The sequence below is a fragment of the Aedes albopictus genome, chromosome 2 (genome assembly GCF_035046485.1).
Source record: "Aedes albopictus strain Foshan chromosome 2, AalbF5, whole genome shotgun sequence".
NCBI lineage: Eukaryota > Metazoa > Arthropoda > Insecta > Diptera > Culicidae > Aedes > Aedes albopictus.
Genome location: NC_085137.1, coordinates 41,029,934 through 41,056,926, shown reverse-complemented (window position 1 = coordinate 41,056,926; position 26,993 = coordinate 41,029,934). Strand labels below are relative to the sequence as shown.

The window sequence follows — 26,993 nt, the reverse complement described above, 5'->3', positions numbered from 1 at the left end:
TCTCGAGCAAACCATCCGTGAGACATACAAATGGCTTCCTGCACTGAAGCAGCACAAAACATTCAAAACATAAATTTGTACAAACACAAGACAAGAATGAATGGCATTTTAGTATTCCGCACTCAGCAGCATCGGAGTCTCATTAGCGAACGATCGAAGTTGTCACTTTGCGTGCAGTCAACCGAAATTAGCAACTGAATGGCATGGCGTTACCCTGCGCGGATGGCATCGATTGTTCAACTGTATCCCAAAACCTTCTTGGTCCACTGCCTACGAGGGCAGAGCTGAGAAACTTTGCAACTTTGCAATTCTCTGTCAAACAGGACATCAATTGATGTTTCACATTTTCGTTTGAAGAATCGACAGACGCTCTCACTACTGAAGTATTGGAATGGTAGTCAAAGTCAGAGTACAGAAACCAATAGTTTTGTAGTGCATTTACAAAAAAAAAACCACAGTATAATTAACAGTAAATATTTACGCCTAAAATAGAGAAAATATTCCTGAACATACCTGCAAAAAAAGGAAATAAATAACATTAGTATAAAGCATGAGCTTAATCACATAAATAGATATAAATAAATGTAATCACTCTAAAAGCACCATTAGCCTAATTAGGACACCAAGAAAAATCCACTACCTACGATATACAGCCAAGAAGACGTAAACCCAAACACCTCTACTCCAAGAACAACATCGCAGAGAGAACACCGGAAAGGGGCGCTAAAAGTCACACGACCTACCTACTTGGCCAAGCCCGAAATCGGACCCACAATTTATTATCCCATTGTCGACCCCCAAGTCTCCAACCCACGGGACTTTACCAGTAGGTTAGGTAGTCGACGTCTACCCTCAGTAGCCGGCGGCGGCGGGTACGGTGGCGGTAGATCCACCGAAGCAGCAATTAACTAATCTACGCGCGCGCAAAGCCGATTCTAATCGCATTTCACACGACTCTCTGGATCGTCGCGTCGCGTCGTCCCATTGATTGCATTTGGTCGTCAGTCAGTCGTTTCGCTTCTCGGTTTGGTTGCGTCACCATCATCACCAGACTGTCTGTTTGTGGTCCACTTTTTGCCTCCTTGTGTGAGCAAGAAAAGTTCAAACTAAAAAAGGCTGTTCTTTTTCGGAACAGTTCGGTTCCGGTTGGTGAACGGCAGAGATAAAAAAAAAGGTGAATGATGACTACTACGGTCCAGTTTGACCCCATCTTCGTGGACACTAGACAGCAGAAGCGCTTGGACTTGGAGTGACGGATTATTGCGGAACTAGGGAATTAAAAATCACGCGGGGCTATCTTCTTTTCCGTATTTCGGGGGACGGACAGACGAACAGTGAGTACAACGGCGAATATCATTGGTGCTACCATTAAGGTGCTAATTTGTTTTAACGATTGATTATGAACCCGGTTTGTACGAGGGTTATGGATGTGGGTCTACTTATTCTAAGTTGGGTGCAAATTTTTTACGATTACATTGTTGCCGTCGTGTTTCATGAATTATTCTGGAGAATAATCAAAGTTTTTTTTTTCTTCTGAGAACCGTAGGTACAGGGATGTTTGTGGATAATCAAGCAAATGGACATTGTGGAATGATGTTGATTACTGAATGAGGTCATTGGTGGGTTGCCAATAATGACTACCATTCTCATGACTGTAAAACACAGACACTCACTTTTAGTGCCCTAATATGAAGAATTCCAAAAATGACGGGCATGGTGGTCTAGTGGTTACCGCTTCTGATTCGTATGCAGAAGGTCATGGGTTCAATCCCTGACCCGTCCCTTTTATCCTACTTTGTATCTTTCTATCCACATTCTCTCTCTCTTCTCTACACATACAATTCATGTACATATATTCATATGTTCATAGCCATCGCTAGAAGCAGAAACGAATTGCAAAAACTCGTTTCCCTTCCTTCCAACTTCCACAACACAGTGCATATAACGCCTACAAGTTATGCAACCAAAGCGAACTGTGCCGCTTGACCTTCATAGTATTCACCACACAATCTATCACCTTACGAACACTATAAATATCTCCTATCCATGGATCTCATCACTGACCCAACGGTGGCTCCCAGATCACCCATCCTTTCCGTCTAACAAATACCCCAGTCCGTGCTGGTTGTGGAGATGCAGAGGTGCTCTCGGTCTTTAGTAGCAACAACCAGTACACTCTAACAATCCTCTCCCTTCCCAACTGACTATAAGGATGTGGCAGGCGCCGTTATTGATTAAACATGTATGAGCTGCTAAAATTGCACTTTGAGAATAAGTGGAATGTCCCAGCCCTTATTCAATCAGCAATCACTCAGATCAATTACGGTGGAGCAACCATTGACATGTATAATCAGATTTGATCGTTTTTCTTATCGTAATATGAAGGATTCCAAAAAAATATTGAGAAGTATCCTCAATCGATCACATCGCGTTTAAATCAAGAATGTTTTCGGTTGAGAAATGGAAAAATTAAATAATAGCATAGAACGAACTCACCGTTTTATTTCTGATCATGGATAATCCAACACTGCTGATCAAATGTATACAAGACGGATAAATTACAAAATTGAGGGGATTAGAAGCGAAGGGGCGTAAGTGTCCCCACTTGCGAGTAAATGAGGTTTAAAGTTTTTCACCAATTTTTTATTCCGTTCAAAATGTATTGAATTTCAAAATCGACCCAATTTTTTCCGATCTATTTGAATTTTTCTAATCATCGTAAAAATAAACTAAAAAAGTTCCTGAAAGCTTGGAATCTGAAGAATTTTTGGGTAAGGTACACCGGGGCAAGTTGAAACGGGTGGGGCAAGATGAAACAGCGGGTTAACATGATGTTTTCTAATGACGATAAACAGTTTGATCGCCATAACGCATAGTTTTTGATTCAAACAATCTCTTAGCGGAGGATAAATTTCCAAATTGTATTGAAATCTGTTTCAAAACTTCGTGTTTCATCTTGCCCCCCCGGTGTACCTTATGCTCAGCTCAAAATCGGCAAAAATGGTCACATGCAATGGTCATTGCATCTGGATCTGGACCCCTTAATTGTAGGTTGAATTCATACAAACCCAATCAAAATCACATAACAATATGGAAACAAAATTATAACAACTGCAGTATGAAATAAAAGTTGCGGATATGGGGCATCGTTTCTCTTATTGTTCTGTAATATGTTTCTATATTGCAAAAGAAAAAAGTTTAGGTATTAGAATATAAATGAAAGTGAAATGCAACGTGTAAATGACATGAAACGAGGTACAACGTTTTAACACAGATTTCCTTCTCCATCATTTACATTGTATCAAAACTCCAAATTACCCCAAATATTATAACAAGCAGAACGGAGAATTCGTTATCAGAAGCATATTTCCATTTTTTCCGAAATTTGGCCTGAAAGTAGGCAATTCCATCGAGCGCTACAACTGTTCAAATTAGATCAGGGATATATTGACAATTTAGTATAGTGAACACACATTTTCACACATGTTTGTTTTAGCCTATGTTCACTCATAAACGAATTTTTAATAGAAGGCTCGAGGGGTCAAGTCACATATACCAATTATTTCAGTTCGAACAATTGAGATGATGTCTGTATGTGTGTATGTATGTATGTCTGTGCGCAAGAAGAGTTCACTCACTTTCAATGTACTTCTCATCGGCCGATTTTTCGGATTTTAGCACGAATCGAACCGGAACTTGGCCGAATTGTTTGCTATTAAAAATGGCCCGGATTGGTCAAGGCGTTGCGGAGTTATGGCCATTCCAGTGATCCGGACCAGCACCGATAGAACTGGCCGTATATAAAAGTGAACAAAGCCCCTTCATGCGACCCATCAAAATGCGCCGATTTTTGTAACCTTCAGCATTGTTGACGAGTTTTGTGCGAAAATCAACCCTGGAGACTAGAAATTTCACGAAGTCGGCCCAAAATTCAAGATGGCGGCTTAAAGTCCAAGATGGCGACTCAAAATTCAAGTTGGCGGCTGTTTAATGGAGTTTTAGACTATAAAACCATGTACTATGGGTATATTTGGTGTGAGGAAGATGTCCGTAGTTCAAAAATAACGACCAGAATATCCAGGATAATGGTATAAAACCCAAGATGGCGGCTCCAAATTCAAGATGGCTGCTGTCTTACGCAGTTTTGGGCTCTAAAACCATGCAATATGGGTATGTTTTGTATGGGGAAGATGTCTGGAGTTCGAAAATGACGACCAGAATATCCTAGATCGACTCCAAATTCCAGATGGCTGCCGTTTAACGGAGTTTTAGGCTCTAAAACCATACAATACGGTTATATTTTATGTATAAGGGGAAAATGTCTGGAATCCAAAAATGGCAACCAGAAAAGCTAAGATGAAGATATAAAATCCAAGATGGCGGCTCCAAATGCAAGATGGCGACTGTTTAATGGAGTTTTTGGTTCTAAAGTTATGCAATATGGGATATGGGTATATTTGGTATGGGGAAGATGTCCGTAGTCCAAAAATAACGACCAGAAAATCCAAGATGGCGGTACTGGCGGTAATTATTTTTAATAATTTCTAGGACCTCTGCTAAAAATTATTACCGTAAACCGGGGTCAAATTGATCTTCGGGTCGAAATTGATCACACGTTTTTCGGTTAGGTTTAGCATATTTTAAATAATTTCCTTTCAACTATCGTGTAGTTGGGAACCGATACTAAACGATATTTGCTTGGAAACTATTTGAAGTATGTTTTATCTAACGGAAAATCGTCTGATCAATTTCGACCCGGAGATCAATTTGACCCCGGTTTACGGTACAACAAATCATCGGACGGGAAAAAATAGGAATACCATCACAATTTCTGCTAATACATTTGTAGTAGAAATGTATTTACGAATTACACCGGAAATTCGTGATATATATCATCTATCAAGAAATAGTCAGCGTCGGTGGTGTAGTGGTAAGCGTGGTTGCCACTCACCCCAGTCGGTCGGGGTTCAATTCCCGTCGACGCCGATGAGATTTTCTGAGACAAAAAATCCGTGATCACGCCTTCCCTCGGATAGGAAGTAAAGCCGTAGGTCCCGGCCCATGTGTTGATGGGTTCGATATGTAGAGTCCTCAGGTGTGTTGGCTGTCCCCCTGGAGCGTCGGAATTTAAGGCTTAGCTCCTAGACCCAGCCGACGTAAAACACAACTGGCGCCGAACGGTGCTAGTTGGCCAGAAAAAAAAGAAGAAGAAGATCAAGAAATACTATTGTGAAATCTAAGCTCAAGATTTTCTGGACCAATCCAAGCAAGAATTTCTTGAGAAATACTATCAGTCATTCCTAAAAGAATCCTATTAGATATATTTGGAAGAATTCTTGGACAAATTCCTTGAAAAAAAATTCTGGAGGAATTCCCTGTGGAATCCTTGGAACTCCCGGAGAAATCTCAGGAGCTTCTCGGAGAATTTAAGGACGAATTTCTGAAGAAATTTCATCAAAATGTATTGGGGAAAACCATTTTTGAGGCAAATCCCAGAAGAAATTTCCGAAGTATTTTCAGCAGGCATTTCTTCTGGAGGAGATACTTCTGGAGGAAACCTAGGAATAATTCCAGAAAGACTTCTATCAGCAATCTCCTGTATTATGATTGAATCTCAGAAAGAATTTCTAGATTTACTTTTGAATAAGATAAATCAATGTCACAAACGTAACACGTGTAAAACAGTTTATATTCCCGTCAACATTAAAATCAATATTTTTCTTTCACGGCCACGTCAATTTCAGCCACACAGCGTATGCCAATAGGACTGAAAACTGTAAAGATTTTGAATTGAAATTTAAAGAAATTGATAGGATTTTACATCTCATAGGATAAAGTTCCCCGTTTGATAGACTTTTATTTTATCAAGAATTGTGGAGCGGACCTGGTGTGATGGTTTGAACACTTGACTATCACGCCGAGGACCTGGGATCGAATCCCACTCCCGACAAACTCACATAATGTGAGTTCTTCCTTCAGAAGGGAAGTAAAGCGTGGGTCCCGAGATGAACTAGCCTAGGGCTAAAAATCTCGTTAATACAGATAAAAAAAATATATCAAGAATTTGCTGTCCCGGCAAACGTTGCACTGGCATTTCAAGCCTAACGTTACCAAACACCGTATGTAACATATGTAAACAAAAAAAGAGACTTTCACATGTGGCGCTGAATTTCGTTAAGAACTACTTGCATCACTCACCTTTGGGGATGATTTGTGAAAAAATACTCAGATTTTTTTACGTTTCGGAAATGCTCAATGTATGAGTTGCTATGGGAACAGCGAACTTCCCCTTCGATTTTCTCCGTTCGTGGATTTTGTTAGATATGGTATTTGGTAAAGTTAGGCTTGATTGGGTTTTTATACAGCTCGTGAAAACTTCACGGCATTTTTATGTTTTACTGATCAAAGCATCAATGGCAACTGCTACATCAGGAAGCTAGTTAATGTTAGCAAGGAATGGTAAGGTCTGGGTAGTTAAGTTGCCGTTTCTGATTCCCAGGCCCAGATTAAGGATTGTGGAGGCCCGGGGCCAGAGTGGATGTGGAGGTCCCTCGGAGGTACAAATGCCATGAGCAAATAAGCTTTTCTTTGTTTTTGTTAATGTTTAGCAAGCAACAAGGTTTTTTGTGGGGGCCCCTAAAATGTGGGGTTCCGGGGCCCCCTTAGATCCGGCCCTGCTGATTCCTCTGCAAAAAGTCCTGGGTTAGACTCTTGGCCAATCTTGCTCCCGCTATTTCGTATCTTTCTATCTACTTTCATGTTCACAACCATCGCTACAACCAGAAACAACGGGTTACCCTAGTAGCACACATGTTCTACAAAAGCTTATGTTACTCCTATATGACCAAATTTGGTCATATAACAGTCACATATACTAAAATAGAACAAGTGTGTTACTAGGGTAGGCCGCAGGCAAGCGATTGCAATCATCAGTTCGTTCTCTTTCCCCACATGTACACTCTCGATCAAAAGTTTGGGATCACCCCCTCAAAAACATGTCATTTTTTAAGCCCATATTTCCGCCAATTTGCGTCCGATTTCAAAACCCTAGGTCTCATTCAAAAGATAATAAGTCAAAGAAACTTTGAACATGATTTAAAAGAAACTTTTTCAAAAAATTTTGTATGTAAACTTAACTCAAAGTTGCCAAATTTTCTAATAAATGAATATAAACTTACGGCAGTGTCGCTGAAAGTTGGGTCGACCAAATTTTAATATGAGAGCGGTAATATGACCCATTTTCTATTAGCTTTCAACTGCTTTTTACAGAACTTAGCTAAAAAATCTTGAAAAAAAGTTATTAGGAAAATTAATCCTTGATGTCATCGACCAAAAGTTTGGGGTCACCCCTCAATATGATGTATCGGCCAAAAGTTTGGGGTCACTTTCGTAAAACATGGAAAAGTGATTTGGTGATATCTTCGTCATCTATAGTTCAATTTTAATTATTTTTGGCTCATTTAAAAGATAATTAACTAAATTTACGTTTGATGTCTTTAACTTAACGTATTTAACGATTTTTGTATATAAAAATGCTATGTAAAGTTAGCACATTTTACCACGCTTCAAAAACTGAGGCAACTTTACGTTAAGTTTTAGTAAGTAAATTTCAACAAATATGTGTGGTTCAATGTCTATGCAGTAAGTATCATACATTTTGTTTCAAATAAGCCAAGAAGAATTAAAATTGAATGAAAGATGACAAAGATATCAACAAATCACTTTTCCATGTTTTACGATAGTGACCCCAAACTTTTGGTCGATGACATCAAGGATTAATTTACTCAATAACTTTTTTTCTGGATTTTTTAGCTAAGTTCTGTAAAGAGCAGTTGAAAGCTAATAGAAAATGAATCATATTACCGCTCTCATCTTAAAGTTTGGTCGACCCAACTTCCAGCGACACTGCCGTAAGTTTATATTCATTTTTTAGAAAATTTGGCGACTTTGGGTTAAGTTTACATACAAAATTTTTTGAAAAAGTTTCTTTTGAATCATGTTCAAAGTTTCTTTGAATTATTATCTTTTGAATGAAACCTAGGGTTTTGAAATCGGACGCAAATTGGCGGAGATATGGGTCTAAAAAATGACATGTTTTTGAGGGGGTGACCCCAAACTTTTGAGGGAGTGTACCTGCAATCTGACGTAGCAGTCACCATTCTCGCCTAAAAATAAGAACTCATCAAAACGCACACAATGAAGAAACATAGCTGTTCGTTCCAAGCAGCATTCACATTAGTTACTCGTGTGAGTGTAGTTGATCGGGCGAGACTGCAGTAGAATCTACGGGAAGACAATCGAGTTAAATCTGAAGCTTATGGTATACCTATGAACATTTGGTGTGAGGGTGAATCTTTTTCGACTCTCAGTTTCATTGCCAGAAACTTCCTCTTGTAGATCGTTCTGTACAACAAAACGCCTCATTAACATTATCTCAGTTTGTTTATCCCGAATCTGGCAAAGGCCCGGGGAAGGGCCGACCGCTTGTGTGCCAATCCGTTCCGTTGTAACGCCTTCTTCCGTGCGAGCAAAATTCACTTAAAGCGCTCCCGGTACTTTGGCCTCTAGTAATGCCACACCATCATCTCTACACTCAACCCCGGAGGTCGTCCGTCCGTAGCTGCTGGTTACAATTGTTGAGGAGACACACTCTGGCTGGGATAAGACCCCAGACTCCATCAACGAACGAACGATACAACACTTTTGCTTTCGTGTGCCGCATTGTCGGTCACCGACAATGAAAAACTTATATTTCCTCTATCCGGCCTTAATTTCTCAAAGTGTGTACGATGTTGTTTTGCAGTGCTTTATTACGCACGACGACGACGCCGCGTTTGTTGGTACGGTACGGATCCGCACATGTCTTCGTTCGATTGTGAGAAAAAGGAAATGAAATTGCGAGTAAATTACAGCATTCGCCCGGCTTTTTCGCGCTTCTCCTTTCAGTCGAGATGCCGCACAGCCACCGCCGCCGCCGTTCGCAAGATGATGTGTTTCATCAGATGGGTGGTCTACTCTTCTCGGTTGGTTGCTGCAAACAAGTGTGCAATTCCGACAGATAACATTTGAACTCTTACTGCCGCTGCAACAATTAGCAGTGTACTGTTTATGAAGTGTTTTGCTATTTGATTGATGGGCTTATAAAATTATAAATCATAGCATTTCATACACATTCGCGTTGTTCTGTGCGATACGACTCAACAAAAAAGTAATTTGTATTTCAGTTGATCTCCCTCATGGAACGGTCGATTGCCACACCTCGCGTTCAATCTCCAAATTATACAGACTTTATGGATCGTCATCAGTAATTTGCATTCAGATCACGTCTACTGACCCCGAAAAGTAATCCTCCTGTTCTGACGACGACGATCGTCAGCATTTATGAATATAATCACTGGAAAAGAGCACACGCCACGCAGAGTCAGCAGCAGCGCCAGACAGGCTGTTGACCCGTTCGCATCGTCGTTGTCGTCCATAAAGATCCGAGGAACTTCTTTTTCTCCATGTGGTTGATCCCGGGGCTCCGGCAAAATCAGACGAGGGATCAAAACAATGTTTGGACTTGTTCCGAGAGGGATCGTCGTCGGCAATTTTTTTTTCTTCGTTCGATCGACATTCCTTAGTTTTTTGCTCGCGCAAATCTTGGAACGGTTGAGCGATGATTCATCCGGATGGAGAGGCAGCAACCTGTTGCATCGTTTGGGTCTGAATGAAAGTGTGCACTGATGGAAAAGCTCGAGACCTGGTTTTTGTGCCCACGCGATTTTTGCTTGCTTAGGTTATTTTGATGAGGGATAGTATACGACTCCAATGACTTGTTTAGTTGTTATATTTAATATCTAGGGTATCGCGCCACTTGGGCGGTGGCTTCTATATTCGTCTGTTTTCCACTATAACTCAGTCAATTTTGAACCAATTGACTTGTAATGTTATACACGGGTAGATACTATACCTATCTGACCGCATTCCAAAAGTTGAGTCAATTGGTTCAAATTTGACTGAGTTATAGTGGAAAACAGACGAATATAGAAGCCACCGCCCAAGTAGCGCGATTCCCTATTCAAAGCGAAACGAAACAACTACATATCAGGTGCTGACTGTTGCCTGAAGGGCTGAAGGCCTATATAGTCAGAGTGTCCAGCACGACCATGCTGTCTAAGGCTATCTGGATTCCATTCCCGGTTGGTCCAAGATTTGTTTAGCACTCCGACCTCCTCCTTAAACCCATTATAGCATAAGGGGGACGTAAAAAATTTACGAGAATATTACATTACTGTCATATTACTTATACTGAGCATAAGCAAAGATGATCGTACAATTCTCAGTTACTACAGGTATATCTCGGTTTAGTGGACAATTAAATTTTCGAAATGTCTATAAAATCGAATTTTACTGCATGAAAATTGAGTTTTCGACAAAAAGGTTCCAAGTTTTTGGCATATACTAATATATTCTCGCAAAATAACGAATAAACCGTGTTACGTTTGTGATTTGTTGAGAACATTTGGCTAGTTCTGTTGTATGTACGCTATACTGCGATTTGTATAGCTATCCTTGAATTTAATTGGCATTAGTAGTACTCAGATCGCGTTGGGCAACGATCCAGTGAAAAATCGCAAGCCAACGGTCCTGTGTTGTTGCTCAAATTAGGAAGCCCCCTTAGGATTAAAAATTCCTAGACCAAAACTAAAGCTATGTAAGCAACCAACGCAGCGAACAAAAAGGTAATCCGTCAGAAGAAATACGATTACAGGATTGACTGATGGACCAAGAACAATAATGAAACCTCGTCATCCTGGGATTGGACTTCGTTATCTATTTAGATAACTGGGCACATTTTATGTTATGTGTTGCATGTTTGTGTTTTGTGCATTTGCAATGTTCCATTCGTATCCCAATAGTTCACAAATGTGGTTCGCGATGCGGAAAATAAAACGAACATTTGTAGGGTTCTACCAACAGTAACTGTTGTCCGTATTGTGTCCCACAACATGGAGCTCGATGCGTTTGTAACGTTCAGCATAACTTTATTTGTAACAACCACTATCTTGCTAGCTTGTTACGGGCAAAATCATTTGTCTCCAAAAAACATGTATGGTTGATTCAAAAGTCAAAATATTGCAAAGGTCATACACAATAACATTAATTGCATAAATGTCTCGAAAATTCCAAATGTTCAAAAATTCTTTCAGGGATTGCTTTGAAATTGTCTCCGGAGATTTACTCGTTCTTTACTAAAATTGTTTCAAAAATTTTCCTTTACGAATTGCTTCAGAAATTGCCTTCTGAAATTCCTCATGGAGTTCCTTCGGAAATTTAGAGATTCGTGACAAGCACTTGATAGAGCGTGGTTGCTGGTTGTGCTGTATTATTCGAATGATTTTTCTGTACGAGTATCTGCTCGGCCGCCTTTTGTTGCAATTCTGCGGTATTAAATAAAAGTAAGTGAACCCAGAATTTTCAGCTCTATTACAGCGGTCTCCGAAGACAACTTCCTAAGTCAAATCATCATGTTACAGATTATTTCCGAAAATCTTTTATGTGTTTTTTCAAAATTCTGGGATGTGTGTCAAAAAGAATTCTTTTACGAAATCTGGCATGAATTGCTTCTCCAATTCCTCCATGATTTTTTGTACAAATCATTTCAGAGATCATTTGAGAAATTCGCCCAGGGATAACTTCAGAAATCCCAAATCTACCAAACATTTTTTCTGATTTTTTTCTAAAAAATGTATCTAAACAAATCTTTCGGAAATTTGTCCGAGTAGGGAAGTGGAACTATCTCGGCAGGGGTCCTATTTTGGGCTTTTTTCTGCTATAACTCAGACAAATCTGAATCAATTAACACGATTTTTGGAACGCGATGAGATACGTATGGTATCTAGCCGTTTACAAAATTTCAAGTCAATTGGTTTGAAATTACCCTACCTGGCCAAAAATCTCCTTACTGATTTTTTCAAAAAATCTTCCATGGATTCATTTGAAAATTTTCCTTAAAAATTCTATTCCTTCTATTCTACAAATTCCACAAATTCTTTCAAAATATATTGCATGATTTACTTCTAAAATCCTTCATTTTTTCAAAAAAAAATATCCATTAATTTGAGCAGAAATTCCTCAAGGGATTCTAAAAATTCGTTCAGAAATTTCTTTAGAAATTTCTTTAGACATTCATTCAGAAATATTTGCAGATATTCCTTTAATAAAACTTTCAGCGGTGCCTTCAGAAACTAGAAATGTTTCAAAAGTTGCTTCAAAAAATTGTACTTCAGGATTTCTTTAGAAAATCCTTTCGAGATTTAACTTTTTTTTCCGGGGCATTTCTAGATATTTTCCAGAAAAATCCTTCGGAAATTCATTTGCGCATTCTCTCAAACGATCTTCCAAGGATTTATTCCAAAACTTTCTCCGGGGTTTGTTTTAGAAATTGTTCCACGGACATTTATTTTATTTTTAAAGAAAAATTTGTATCTGTATTAACGAGACTTTTAGCCCTAGGCTAGTTCATCTCGGGACCCACGCTTTACTTCTCTTCCAAAGCAAAAACCCACAATTTGTGAATTTTGTTGGGAGTGGGATTCGATCCCAGGTCCTCGGCGTTATAGTCAAGTGTTCTAACCATCGCGCCAGGTCCGCTCCAGGACATTTATTTTCAAAAATCTAAATTTCTGTCAGAAAGTTTTCCTGGAATTTCCTCCAGAGGCTCTTGAAAAAAGTTTGAGATCTATTCGGGAACTTTCTGCAGGGATTACTATAAGAAACTCTCCTAGGAGTTCCTTCACAAATGTTTCGAGGGATTCTTTCAGAAAATCTCCTATTTCTATTATTATAAATACGACTAATAATTTCTTTAGAAATAATTCCAGATTATCCTCCACAGATTTCTTTACAAATTTCTCCAAGGATTACTTTGAAAATTCATCGATAATTCTTTTATGGACCCTAGCTGGATTCATTTAAAAAATCATCCACGAGTTCCTGTAAAAATCTCCCAGGAATTATTGACGAAATTGTTTCAGGGACTCCTTTGGAAACTTTTAGTAGATTTATTTTGAAAAATTATTCAGAAAATCCTAAAGAAATTTAGTCAGGAATTCTTTCACCAAATTTTCTAAGGATTCCTTTAGACTTTAGGATGTCCTCCTTTAGGATTTCTCCAATAACTCCTCAAGAAACTCTTGCATGGATAGCTTCCAAAATGTTGCATGGATTCCTTTAAAAAATACTTCAATAATTCCATGCTTAAATCGTTCCAGAAATTCATCCACGAATATTTTCAGATTTTTCATAGAGATTGCTCCAGAAATTTTTCAAAGCATTCATCTAGAAAACCTTTTATGAACTTTCTCAAAAATACTCCATGGTTTTTTTAGAGAAGGATTCACGGAAATATTAGGAATCCGAAATTCAGAACTCTTTCGAAACCTTCTCAGAAGCTTCCTAAAGAATTTTCTTCAAGGTTTGCTTTAAAAATTATAAAAAAATTCTCAAGATTTCTTCACATCTCTTTAGACATTTCTTTTTCAGAAATCCTCCAGGATTTCCTCCAAGCATACCTAAAGGAATTTCTCTATGGATTCCTCCAGGAAATCATCAAACAAATTGTTTAGGATTTTTATTAGGGTATTTCTGCAGGGTTTTTTTTTTAATATCTCAGGAGTTTTTGTCGGGTATTCCACCAGGGGTTTCCAGGTGTTTCTTCAGGTATTCCTTCTGTTTTTTTTTAGAAAATTCATGAATGGATTCTTAAAATATTGCTGTTTTTTTTTTCAGAAGTTCTTTCAGAAACACAATTAGAATTTTCCTCAGATTTTTTAAATTTCTTTTGAAATTTCTTCAGCTATACTTTCGGAAACAGACTTGCGTACGCAAAAGTTCGAGAAAACATGGAGCGAAACGATATGCGGAGGATTTCAGCGACTGTAAATGGCACGCGGCACAAAAGTGCGCCTATATTTGTCATATGCAACGAAGATTTATTGACAGATGTTTCTAGCTTGGGGATGTTCATATTTTCGTAATATGGAAGTGAGCAATTTGATCTATCAATCTGACATGTATCATTTAAAGTACGGACTAGGATTTCGTGACTGTGGTTGAATCGAAACATATTTACCCAAGTAACATTTTATGTTTTGTTCTACTCTATAAGAGATCTTCATGACCAATTTTATAAAACTTGCAATAAAACTGATTTATACATCAAAACTTCTTGATAACCTCTTTAAGAGCATCTTCCGGCTAAGTGGACCACCCTCGGAGAGGTTTTGCAAACCACAATAAGAGTAGCAAAAAAAAAACTGTTTTAAAACTTCCATTCCATTTTCCTTTCACGAAAAAACAGGTTATGATGATTGTCGTTGTTTTTTTTTTTCAACAAAAACTATGACACCTCAAGATGCAGAAAAGTTCCTTCGATGGCACGTAAAGTAGTATTGAAGTAGTTACTGTGGTGGTAGGCCAATGCGCATTCAATTTTACCGTGAATATTGGGGTTGCAGAAACATAAAATTAATGCGCTTCGAAAATAATGAATAAAGACTGCCCCAGAAAGTATGGACGCATCTAGTATTCAGTTGTCTGAGCCTGATCGATGGTTCTTGTTTCGGGCTTCGTTTTGGCTGTTTCTGCTTACTATAGGATCAGAAATTTAAATGTTCTTTGCCTCGATGATCATTGGAATTCGAAATGGAACTTTTTTGGTCATACCTCGTTCTGTGTAAGTTAGATGTTTTTTTCTTATGCTCAAATACCTTCATTATTTGTTGATCTAAAGGAGAATTAAAAAGATCTTTATTTTTTTACCAAATTGTTGCCTATGCTTAAAGGTGTTATCCCCACCGTGTTTGCTGATTGCTGCTTGCATGGTTTTCTCACTTACACCCACCATATTTTGCTCATTTCCTAAATGACCTTTCAAGCTCTGTACATCGTTTGTGCACATTTTTTCAATGATGTTCCGCTGAAAGTTCATGTATTTTGAAAATAACTATTGGAATCGCAAAAACCACTATACAAATGCTGAGAAAATAGTAAGACCAACAGGATGTAGCTTTCAAAAAGAACTAGTCATCAAAAGTTTTGAAATGCCAGTATTTTCTTACTGCGTCCATACTTTCTGGACCGGTCTTTATTATCATCTCGGAATGAAATAAATCAATTTGTTAATTTTGTATAACTATCTCAAATCGCAAGAAAACTCAGCTGAAAGAGTTTACTTATGTGAGCATGTTATGGAAACAGCGGCAAACTATCAATTCATTGGTTATTTGAGCGAAATTAACTATTTTCCACTCACGTAAACTAATTCTTCAATATGGCGACGACCAAAATTAGCGAAAATAAAACGAAAGCAAGTTTACTTTTATGATGACCGCAATAAACCAAGCAGTGTCGTAGTTTCTGCTTTTGCACCAACAGATGTCATTACTAATCGAACGGATCGCCATCTGTTGAGAGTTTGAACAGTTTTATTGTGGTAATAATGAATGCCAGAAGGTTTACATATCGGAGAGTTTTGTTTACTCTTAAAATCTGGCTTTATGCATATCTTAAAGTATACTATAAAACATTTCACCAATGGTTTCCATAAAAGTAGTCATAAAACTGTGAGTTTTGATTATTACTGTGATAAAACCCTAATAAAAATCGAACAAAACCAATCATCGATGGAATTGTTACTTGGGATGTTTTGAAAATTTTTGATTTCCCTGATGATGATGATAATATGCTTTCAAAACGATCGTTGGCTGCTGACTCCCAATTGGAAAGTCACGTCTGGGAAGATTAAAAAGAACTTTGACTCGTACCAGCAAGCTTCGAAGATTTTTTCCCACTAAATACATCTTGGGAAAAACTATGCCACTACCACCACTCACAGCAAGGCACCAAAAATGTTTGCAAATTTGCAATGTTATCCGAGCGGAAGCACCAAACCATGACTGAATTTGGCAACCGAGAAATTCCCACGTGTGAGCGCAAGCATCCTTTTTTGGCCCATAGCCAACCGACCGACCGACCGACCGTCATAAAGCAACTTCATAGGCAGGCAGATGCTCCGAACAAACCTCCGAAGGCTAAATATTTCTTAACTATGCCAGCCAGCAGCAGATTCAGTCAACTCGTCCGACGTGGACCTGCTGCGCCGAAGGGACGTGAGAAATTTTGCATTTTCATAATTGCCTCTGACTCCAGCCAGTCAGTGTTTAAGTATGCTTGGAGCTCCTGTCGCGCCTTTTGTTGGGAAGTTGCTTCTCTCGGTCGGGATGACTTATGAACATCCCGAAGAGTGCACTATCTTCTGCTTACTTACTACACAGTAGTGGTTGAGAACGCTTTTTCTTCCTCATCTCCCTTCCGAGGAAGGGAAAGTAAGGATTATTTTAGATGTCACTCTCAGCCGCGCGGAGCTCAACCAGACCAGACCAGACCAGAATTCTTGGTAGCAAATTAATGACTTTAATTTGTCTTCAACTATTTCATGCCGGGTCGCCGCAACTGACTGTGCCTTAAAGAGAAGATGTGGGATTTTGTCGAGTGTGTAGTTGCAGGCTGGGTGCGAATTACGCGGAGAAACGGAGGAAATTCTGCGGATGCCGCCTGTTGAGGGGACAAACTATTTCGTCCGCCGTCCGGCTTAAAACTGTCGTGGAATCGTGTGGATGCGGGTAATTAAATCTGTCACCGGCGACGTGGCGTAGGAAAGTTGCAGTCGTCGGTGTCTAGTGCCTTCGGAGGTTACTAGTAGACGAACACACCAGAGGTCGCTGCACAGTGGTTCTTAAGCTCTTCTAAACTTAACCAACAATTTGATAACCAATTCGCTTTCAAGAGGTTTTGAAACCCGTCATAAAACCAAGATAATGTTACTTTAACACCATGAGAGTGTTTATAACCTCCGCGAATCAAGTAGCAGTAGATGACTTTAAAATGTCAATATGGATGTGTTTGGAGATCCGTATGTTCGCCTCATTCCATTGGAAAAATTCAACAAACGGTACGACCCGAACGAACTACCTAACCTCATCACCAGTGCGATGCGTTGCGCCTCTCGCTTATTAGCATTGCTATTGTCAGTTATATCAATGTTTCGGGTAGCTTTCTCAGTCTTTAAGTCGAGAACGAATTGTTTTCTACTCTCCCGACGTTTCGGCCGAAGGGTTTGGCCTTTCTCAAGGGTCGCTAAAACATGTATTTAACACATAACTGTTAATGAGTCCAATCAAAACTAAAAATATTAAAAAATCATTAAAAAACAGTAAGTTACGTAAAATTGAACACTAAATCAAAAATAGTAACCTCATTAAAACAGCCAGGTAATGAAAAAGCAGGCCAAATGCAAATGGTTAGGCAACTATCTACACGGGAGACGATAGACACTAAGTTGTATGTTTTATGTTAAATGTTACATGCTATGTCATAACATTCCGTAATTCCAACAAAATGCTAGAATTACGTCAAATTAACTTCCGTACAACCAAAATCTACGCTGCCGTAACTCTAATATGGCATGTGTGTGACTTGGATTATACCTGTTAGTAAACTGCTCGTTCGAGGTTTCAAGGAAATTCTTGAGTAAGTAATACCTCATAAATAAGGGGTTTATTTAGGACTCTTTAGAAGGTCCCTCTGTGATTCTTCAAAGAGTTTCTTCCAAGATATCAAAAAATGTTCTATTTGCGATTCTTCTAAGATTTGTTTCCGGGATTTCTCCAGGAACACCTCCTAGCATACCTCCAGAGATTTCTTTTATTTTTTTACAGGAACTCGTTGTGGGATTCCTCCAAGAGTTCCGGGATTTCTCCGAAAATTCGTTCCAAGATTCCTGCAGGATTTTCTTCCAGGATTCCTCCAGGAATTCGTTCCCAAATTCCCGAAAGAAATTGCTTCCGTGTTTTTCTTTCTGAAATAAACTGGGAGCTCCTTCTGAGATACCTGCAGGAGTTCCTTCATAAATTCCTCCAGAATTTTCTTCTGGGAATCCTTCCGGGATTCCCTCAGGAATTCCCTAGGTGTTTATTTTGTAATTCTTCAAGACGTTCCTTCTGGAATTCCTGTAAGAGTTCCCTTCAGAGTTTTCTTCTAAGATTCCACCAGTTTCTTTTTCACATCCCTCTAGGAATTTCAACTGAGGTTTCTTCCGGGACTCCTCCACGAGTTCCTTCAAGGATTCCTTCCAGCATTCAATAAAGTATTCATTCCGAGAGATATCCAGGGATTCCATATCAGATTATTCCAGGAATTGTTCATGGTCTGAGTTTCATCCAGAAGCTGTTTGGAATTCCTTTAGAAACTTCGTCCGTAATTACTCCGGGAACTCCTTCTCCGTGTGTTCTCCAGAAATTGATCTCAGACATCATCCAGGAGTTTTCATTCACAGGTTCTTCACCAAGTTCATTCTAGGGTTCTTCCAGGATTTTCAACTAAAACTAACCGGGAGTTCCTTCTGAGATTCCTTCAGGAATTCCTCCAAGATTTTCCACTGAGAATCCACCAAGATATTCTTTTAGAATTCTATGATGAATTCTCTAGGTGTTTCTTTTGTGAGTCTTTCAGGAATGCCTTCTGGGATTCCTGTAGGTTTTTCCCTCTAGAGTATTCATCTGAGGTTCCACCAGGAATTTCTTTTTGACATCCCTCCAGGGATTTCAACCGAAGCTTCTTATGGAATTCCTCCAGAATTTCCTGCCAGGAATTCTTCCAGGATTTACTCAAGAATTCATTCCAAGATTTCTCTAGGAATTCTGAGATTCATCCGGGAGTTCCGTTTGGAATTCTTCCAGAAACTCCGTCCAGAATTGCTCCGGGAACTCCTCCTGAGAATCCTTAATCAACTTCTTCCAAAATTTCTCCGGTTTTTTTTTCAGGAACTCTTGCACATCCAACTGGAATTCTCCGGAAGTTCATTCTGGAATTCTCTCAGATGCTTTGAATGGAAATCCTCCAGAAGTTTATTACGGAATGCCTCCAGGAGTTTTTTTTATGGAATTATTCTAGACGCTTCGCATGGAATTCATCCATAAGTACCTGATGACATTCCTATAGGACTATCTTGAAGAAATTCTCCAATAAGGCTCCAACAAAATTTTAAGGAATTCCTTCAGCAGCTTTGTAGAGTTCTTCTAGGAGTTCCTTCTGGGTTTCCTCCAACAGATCCTTGTATGATTATAAATCTTAGAAAAAAAAATTGAGGACATTCCAAAAAAACAGGATGAATCTCAAATAAATCCGGGAAGTAATTTCTGAAGGAATCCCGTAAGGAAATCCTGAAAAATTCCAAAAATAACTTCTAGACCAGGGGTTTTCAGACCTTTTGAATCACGGTGCACTTTTTGAAAACATATCGCTCCGCGGTGCACATGTATATTTTTGTTGATAAAAGCAACTTGATAAAAGCGACTTGAGGTGCATACACTCGTCGTTATTTTTTTGTCCACACTGACTTTTCCATTACTTTTCGGAGCATAGTGACGTGGCACAGTTATTCGATCGACTTGGAATATTTCTTGCTGAGAATATTTCTAAGAAATCAAACAAGATCTTTATGAACGCTGAGTGAAATCCAGAAAAGTTTCCCAGTCAAAATCCGTCCAAGTTAGTGGCATGTTGTTTTCAAGGAATCAAGGTTTTGGTGACCCCTGTATAAATTCTGAAAAATTCCATGTGAGATACTTGGAGGTTACATTTTCAGAACTTTGGCATGTTATTGCAAAGATTTTTGATAAATTCACCCCAAGCGCTCTTGTTAATTCAGGCGAAGTTCACGGAGACGAATTTCAGTCATTTGAAACAAATATATTTATGTTTACATATGAACATAAACAAAGCTCGCAAGTTCCGGCTGCAAGATAGAAAAAGATTTCCTCCTGCAAAAAATGTTAAGTTTCCTGAAAAGTTTTCACGAAATTCTATTGTTTTCGGGAGCGAATGTGACCTGCATTATGTTGGCATTGGAAGTGCCACGGGGGAGGTGGGTTTTCCTGGCTAAAAGAACGAATTTGTATTTTTTTTTTTTTGGAAAATAAATATTCCCACAGGGCCGAGCTGCCACACAAAACAAAAATGTTAACATTCATTTCTAACATAACCTGTCAGAAATGAATAAAAGATGCATGTTTGATTCAAACATGCATTGTATTTACTTAAATATGACGTTTAATTTGTTTCAAACAGTTTTATTTTTGTGGCCTGAACAAATTGACAATTTATTTGTTTTTAACGCAAATATTTTTAATTCTACCATATTTTTTTTTCTGCGTGTTCCTTTGAAAATCATAAAATCGTTGTAAATAGATTTCCAGGCCAACCGATTTTTGGAGCAGTGAAGGATTCCTTCTCTGGTATTCGGCAAGGCCTCAGAAATATTAGTAAGTTTAGTTAACCGTTATGTGGCCGGCAAACTTTTTGCTTTTTTCTACACCGTGTATTTTGAATGGGTGCTGGGTACCCGGGTACCCTGCCGGCCACATAAGGGTTAATTAACAAATTCATGGAAAATTCCTTGTAAGGTGCTTGTGAATATCCATTACGAGTTCGTGGAAAAAATATGATACTTATGAGGAGAGTTTTTATAGACTTGTTCCATGATTCTTTGCAAATAACTGTCAAGGTTTTTGATAGATTCAGGCCGGCGTGGGAATAAATTTACTCTCAATCCGTTGGAGCACCTTTCAATAGTTTAGCCATGGACCCCTTGTTCTCATGATTTCGAAGTACTTTTTATTAAACATCAATTTGAACATGCAAGAATTTTCTGAAGTGTCGCGGTGCACTTGTCCGAGAATCCCAGAAGAGGAGGAATCCCGGAAAGAATCTGAAACTCAGAAGAAACTGTTGGATGGATCCAAAAAAAAGTCCAAAGTAACCCCTCGAAGAACAGAAGCCCTTGAAGAAATTGAAAGAAGATTTGCAGGGCAAATCTCAGAAGGTATACTTCCTTGAAGTCGATCACACTGCACTGTGGAGAACCGACGAAATTTTCTCAACTAAGCGAAGCAAAGAGCAACAACACTGAATTCAGTATGCGTACACGAAAATAATTTAACAGTAGTCAAACTCTTTGCAGTGTATTTTAACGTATTTGAAAGACAAATACACTGCCGCATTGACTGTCACATGAAATCTTCACGTATCGTTCCGATCTTTGTTTTCTAGTACATACTACCATCTAGTAGTGTCATTTCATAGTGATGGATTCGTGTCTCTTTATCCCTGCTTTTATAAAGCCCTTTTAGGTAAATACATAGGCGCATTTTGTGTTCAGGAATTCATCTATAGTTAGTTCTTTAAAGCTGGTAGAAATATTTTAAGTGCAAATCTCGTGCTAAAAATTAGAAACATATGCAAACCAATATGTTTCTAATTTTTAGCACGAGATTTGCACTTAAAATATTTCTACCAGCTTTGAAGAACTAACTATAGATGAATTCCTGAACACTGAGTTTTAACTTTTTGGAGTGAGTTGGTCAAACATTTGACAATTGAACATAAAACAAAAAATATATAATTGTTCATAGAAAATGTTTTCTGTTGAACTAAATTGCCTTTCTAAATAAAGTTTCGAAACCACCATGCATTACGATTTGGTCTCTAGTCGTCATCTCCGCTGCGGAATCTCGAGACCATTTCGAGCTGGTTGTTGTACCTAAATAGAAACCGTCGAGAATAAACAAAACCAGAAAGAAAGCGTCAACATGCCGAGCTCGACCCGCATCAGCCGCGGATTATCTTATCTGGGGAGATTTGGACGGTGCAATCAGACACTGTGGCGACGACGCGACGTGCCTCTATGCACTAGGAAGAGGATCACAGAATTTTCGGTGGTGCGGTCTGGCATTAGGTTGCCGCGAATGCGTAAGCGCACCGCTTTCAACCATGATGGAAACGCAAACCAATTCAAGCGGTTTAAAAGCCCCTGCAATTAAGTACCGTTTCCGACAGTTTACACATTTGCATGGTGGCTAACCTTTGCCCGAAGGGTCAATCCAGAACGTTTTTACTTCGACGAACTAGTTGGAGCTACGAGAATGAGATAACAATTCCACTGCTGCAGAGCAACGGATGTTGCTCTGGTTTCTTTTCTTCTGTTTCAACTCACAGCCCTAGCATCGAATTGACCGGGAAAACCAGGCCGGTCGGCACCTATAGGTTGCCTCAGGGGGCACACTGGTGTTTTATGGCAGTAGATTTCCTTTCCCAACGCTGCTGAATGCTGTACCTAAAGGGTGATACGGTCAAAATTTGGTCACACAATTTGTTTCATAACTTGAGACTGCGTACACCAAAACAGCTGATTTTTGGACCATTATTGGTACATTATATGTAGCTTATACCATAAAATTTTCATCAAAATCGGTTTAGTATTTGCGGAGATATTGTGAATACTGAAAACTGCAATTTTAAAATTTTGTACAAAGTGGATTAAAAAATAAGAACACATTTTTACTCTTTTTTTTATAGAGCCAGAAATACTGAACCAATTTCAATGAAAATTTTTCTGTGTGTAAAGTATACATATCAAAATGTTATGTAAAAATTTCATTCAATTTGATTCAGCCGTTACAAAGTTATGTTTGTTTAGGTGTTCAAATTTTGTCAAATTTTGTCGAGTCAAGTCAAATTTTGGTCACACAATTTTTTTCATAACTTTAGATTGCGTACACCAAAACAGCTGATTTTTGGATCAGTAATGGTACATTATATGTAGCTTGTACCATAAAATTTTCATCAAAATCGGTCTAGTATTTGCGGAGATATTGTTGAACCCTGAGATCCGCAATTTTAAAATTTTGTGCAAAGAGGATTCATACATTTTACTGTTTTATTTATAGAGCCAGAGATACTTAACCGATTTCAATGAAAATTTTTCTGTATGTGTAGTATGCATATCAAAATGTTGTGTAAAAATTTCATTCAATTTGATCCAGCCGTTACAAAGTTATGTTTGCTTAAGTGGCACCCGGTCAGTTTTTTTCATATTCAAACTGCTACAACTTTGAAAGTATTCATACAAAATGGCTCAAAATTTTACTAAGAACGTATTTTCATAATAGTACTTTACTGTAAAATTTTGATAAAAATCGGAGCAGTATTGGTAGTTCTATAATCAAAATTGTGCTTTATTGACCTTAAATTTCCGAAAATTTACTATGGAGCGCCTTTGTACAAAATTTTAAAAAGGTAGGTCGATGGAATTGTCTATATATCAACCAATACTCAATCGATTTTGATGAAAATTTTATGGTATAAGCTACATATAATGTAGCATTACTGGTCCAAAATTCAGCTGTTTTGGTGTACGCAGTCTAAAGTTATGAAAAAAATTGTGTGACCAAATTTTGACCGTATCACCCTTTACAACTCGGGTGTGTTTACTTAGGCACAATCGACCACCGCCGCGCCGTTGGCCTCTCCTAGTGTGGAGTTATTAAAAGCTTTTTCATCAACTGCACTCGTGCCCGCGGATTTTGTGCGCCGTTTGCTTGAAATTCTACCAAAGATACCTAGGCACATTTCACCAGAAGAAGGAAGCTCCCTTCAACCTTTAGCCTCCCACCAACTTTGGTGAAAGATTTTCCTCCTCCTCCCGAATGTAGTACCTACTCCATCCGGAATCTGAACTCGCGCGCAGAGCGGTGAATAATCCAGAGTATGTAGATTTTTCTCGCGCGTCTAGTGCAAAGTCATCGTCATTATTTTAATAGCCCGGCGCGCGGCGCGCACTCATTCGACTCGCATGCGATTGGGCTACACACACGGGGGCAGTAGTGGACGAAATAAATTTTACAGTGATGTATTTCCATTGTTAGTCAAATGTTGGTTTTTGCATTATTCTTAGCTACTCAAAAACACAGAATCTGGCTTTAGCTAGCGGCGGTACAGACTGAACTTAACACTATACAATAGGGTGCGGGCACCGGTTTTGGCCAGTCTAAGGAAAATCATTTTTATAAAAATAATCAATAATCCTATGAAAACAATCAATGCGTCAAATAAAAGGTTACAATCTATGTTTTGAAGGAAAAATGCGGAAACCAAGCCAATACTTGATATTTGTATCAAAAGTGGCACTGGCCAAAATAGAAGCTCTGCCGCAGTTTTGGCCATATTCTTAAGTTTGGTTTCTATTTTGGCCAATCACGTGTATTTCTTATGGGAGTGGCCAAATTAGAAGCACCCTGGCCAAAATAGATATATGTGAGCAGATTTTTTAAGGAAATAGGGTATATGGATCATTCCTTGGCCTAATTTGCAAACCGCCTTGACAATTTTGACCATAACTCATGAATTAATAGCACTAGAAATAATATGTTGACCCTATTACGCACTCTAGGCAATGCATGTTTCACCAACTGGAAGTAAACTTACGTAAATATTCAAGAACTTACTTAACTAAGTTGAAAAGATTCGATGTGATGGTATGCAACGTTGGTCTATGGTACATAAATTGGCCTATTAGTGGATACAACGTTGGCCTATTGCTTTCCATGCACTAGGACCACTTATTATTTCATTTTTTCAATATTTCTGCTGAGGTATTATCTCTGTTTGTTCACCAATCATACTTTCAAATTACATTTTCGGAGCCAAATTTTCAAAAAACTATAAATAAATCACTTAAACTAAAGTTCTTTCTTTTTTAGTAACGAAAACAATGCAACCCGATTATTGTGTTATATTTTTACAGTCACCGCACACAAAATCTATCTTTCTGTTCGTTCTTTCTGGTTCTTACGCAAGCAATGTTGTTGGCGTCACTTTATCGGTGTTTTTGACGTCACTTTACTGATGGGCCAAGATTTGGGTACATAGTGAAAAAAATGTCCTCAATATTCGGCCCACATGTAATTTGTAAAATAGTTATTATTCGTTAAAAACAAACATACAAATTCAAAACAGCATCTTTGACCGTCGCATTAAATGTTCAGTTATTGAAAAGGCAATTCGAAATATTCCAGAATCATGCCATTTATGATCATGTGTAAAGACTACCCACTAAGCCGAAGAATCATGTCGTCTACAAAAGCTAAACAAGTGACATTTTCATACAGTTTTAATACTCCAAAGTGCTAAAATTGAAACGAAATGTTACAGGTGTTTGGCGCAAAGCTTTTCCGATATCCAGTTCGGCGTGTTTGTTTGAGTTTTTGGATAACGTTAAGATAGGCCGAACGAGGGGACTATGCCAACGAAGCATCCCGATACCCTATATTTTTTTCTTCCAGTTTTTAATCGAAATGTGTGGTTTTCACAGCTGTAATCATCATATTGTATTAGGATCAACTAGTAAAAATTAAATTTACGCCGATTTAGATCGCAACAGGCTCAATACCGCACTATGGCCAAAACTCCGGACTGGCCAAAACTGAAGCTTCTACCCTATATTAACTAAAAAGATTTAAACATTTTTGCTTGATTCGTTTTAGCAGCCACGACGTCAAGATCATCATTGGAGATCTAAACACTCAGATAGGACATGAGGAGGAATTCAGACCGACGATTGGAAACCTTAGCGCCCACCAGCAGACGAACGAAAACGGCTTACGACTCATTGATATCGCCGCCTCCAAAAACATGGCCAGACGTAGCACCTTTTTCCAACACAGCCTCCCGTATCGTTACACCTGGAGATCACCACAGCAGACGGAATCTCAAACCGACCACGTTCTGATTGATGGACGGCACTTCTCCGACATTATCGACGTCAGGACCTATCGTGGCGACAACATCGACTCCGACCACTATCTGGTGAAGGTCAAACTGCGCCCAAAACTCTCCGTCATCAACAATGTACCGTACCGGCAACCTAGAGCGAATAAAACAACCGGATGTCGCCTCAGCATACGCGAAGAATCTCGAGGTCGCGTTGCCAGACGAAGACGAGCTCGATCAGGCCCCTCTAGAGGACTGCTGGATTACAGTGAAAGCAGTCATCAACGACGCAGCCGAGAGCACCATCGAATACGTGGAACGGAATCGACGGAACGAATGGTTCGACGAAGAGTGCAGAACGGTTTTGGAGGAGGAGAAGAACGCAGCGCGAACGGTAATGTTGCAGCAAGGGACCCGACAGAATGTGGAAGTGGAAGAAGCGAAGTGCAAAAAATGGAACTGCTGTGCCGTTCCCAAGAAACACGGAAGTTCTATCAGAAGCTCAACGCATCCCGCAACGGCTTCGTGCCGCGAGTCGAAATATGCAGGGATAAGGACGAAGGCCTCTTGACGGACGGATGTGAGATGATCGAAAGGTGGAAGCAGCAGCAATTCATGATTATTTAAAAACAACGTCTACTTTTAGAATTTGTCAAGTGATTCCTACCGGAATTTCTCCAATAATTTCTCAAAGAATGCTGGAATTATTGCAGGAGCCCTCTACATGATTCCAGCAAAAATACCCTCAAAAGAAACCTCCAGAAAATCCTTTGGAATTTCCTTCAGTTTTTTTTTGAGATTTTTTCAGGAATACCTCTAGATTTGTCTAGAAATTCTTCTACATATTCCTTCCATAAGTATTCCACAATTTTACAATTTTTTGCAAGTAAGTTCGGGCATGTTAGCGGGGCCAGACAGTTCTTCACAGATGGTTCCAAAACCGATGATTCGACTGGATTCGATGTCTACAACGAATTTCATAGCGCCACCTTCATGCTTCAAAAGCCATGTTCGGTATACATTGCTGAGCTAGTGGCTATATACTACACCTTAGAGTACATTCGCACTCTTCCACCTGAGCACTACTTCATTTTTACCGACAGTCTAAGCTCTCTGGAGGCAGTTCGGTCAATGAAACCGATGAAGCACTCAGCGTACTTTCTGAAAGGAATACGCCAAGTCTTGAGTGCTTTGTCCAAACGCTCATACATCATCACCATAGCTTGGGTCCCTTCACTTTGCTCAATTCCGGGCAATGAGAAAGCGGACTCTCTGGCTAAGGTGGGCGCTAGCGAAGGCGATATTTACGAGCGTCAAATCGCCTTCGACGAATTTTTGTCATT

At 39.1% G+C, this 26,993-nt stretch overlaps 2 protein-coding genes across 4 annotated transcripts in view; one reads left to right on the top strand and one right to left on the bottom strand.

The window, feature by feature from the left end:
- The window catches only part of LOC109621807 (signal-induced proliferation-associated 1-like protein 2), a 273,361-nt gene that overhangs the window by 136,195 nt on the left and 110,173 nt on the right, over window positions 1–26,993 (bottom strand). Inside the window, exon 2 of one of the 3 annotated variants that reach the window (XM_029871092.2) lies at window positions 482–513. The exons of the other annotated variants lie outside the window; for them this stretch is intronic. Within the exon in view, the coding sequence (XP_029726952.1) occupies window positions 482–511 (30 nt within the window). The 5' untranslated portion in view covers window positions 512–513. The remainder of the gene's footprint in view (window positions 1–481; window positions 514–26,993) is intronic. 3 annotated transcript variants of the gene reach the window in all.
- The window catches only part of LOC115255509 (uncharacterized), a 32,207-nt gene continuing 26,657 nt past the window's right edge, over window positions 21,444–26,993 (top strand). Inside the window, exon 1 of the mRNA XM_062849521.1 lies at window positions 21,444–26,993. This exon is cut by the window's right edge and continues 26,657 nt beyond it. The gene's annotated coding sequence lies outside the window, so the exon portion shown is untranslated.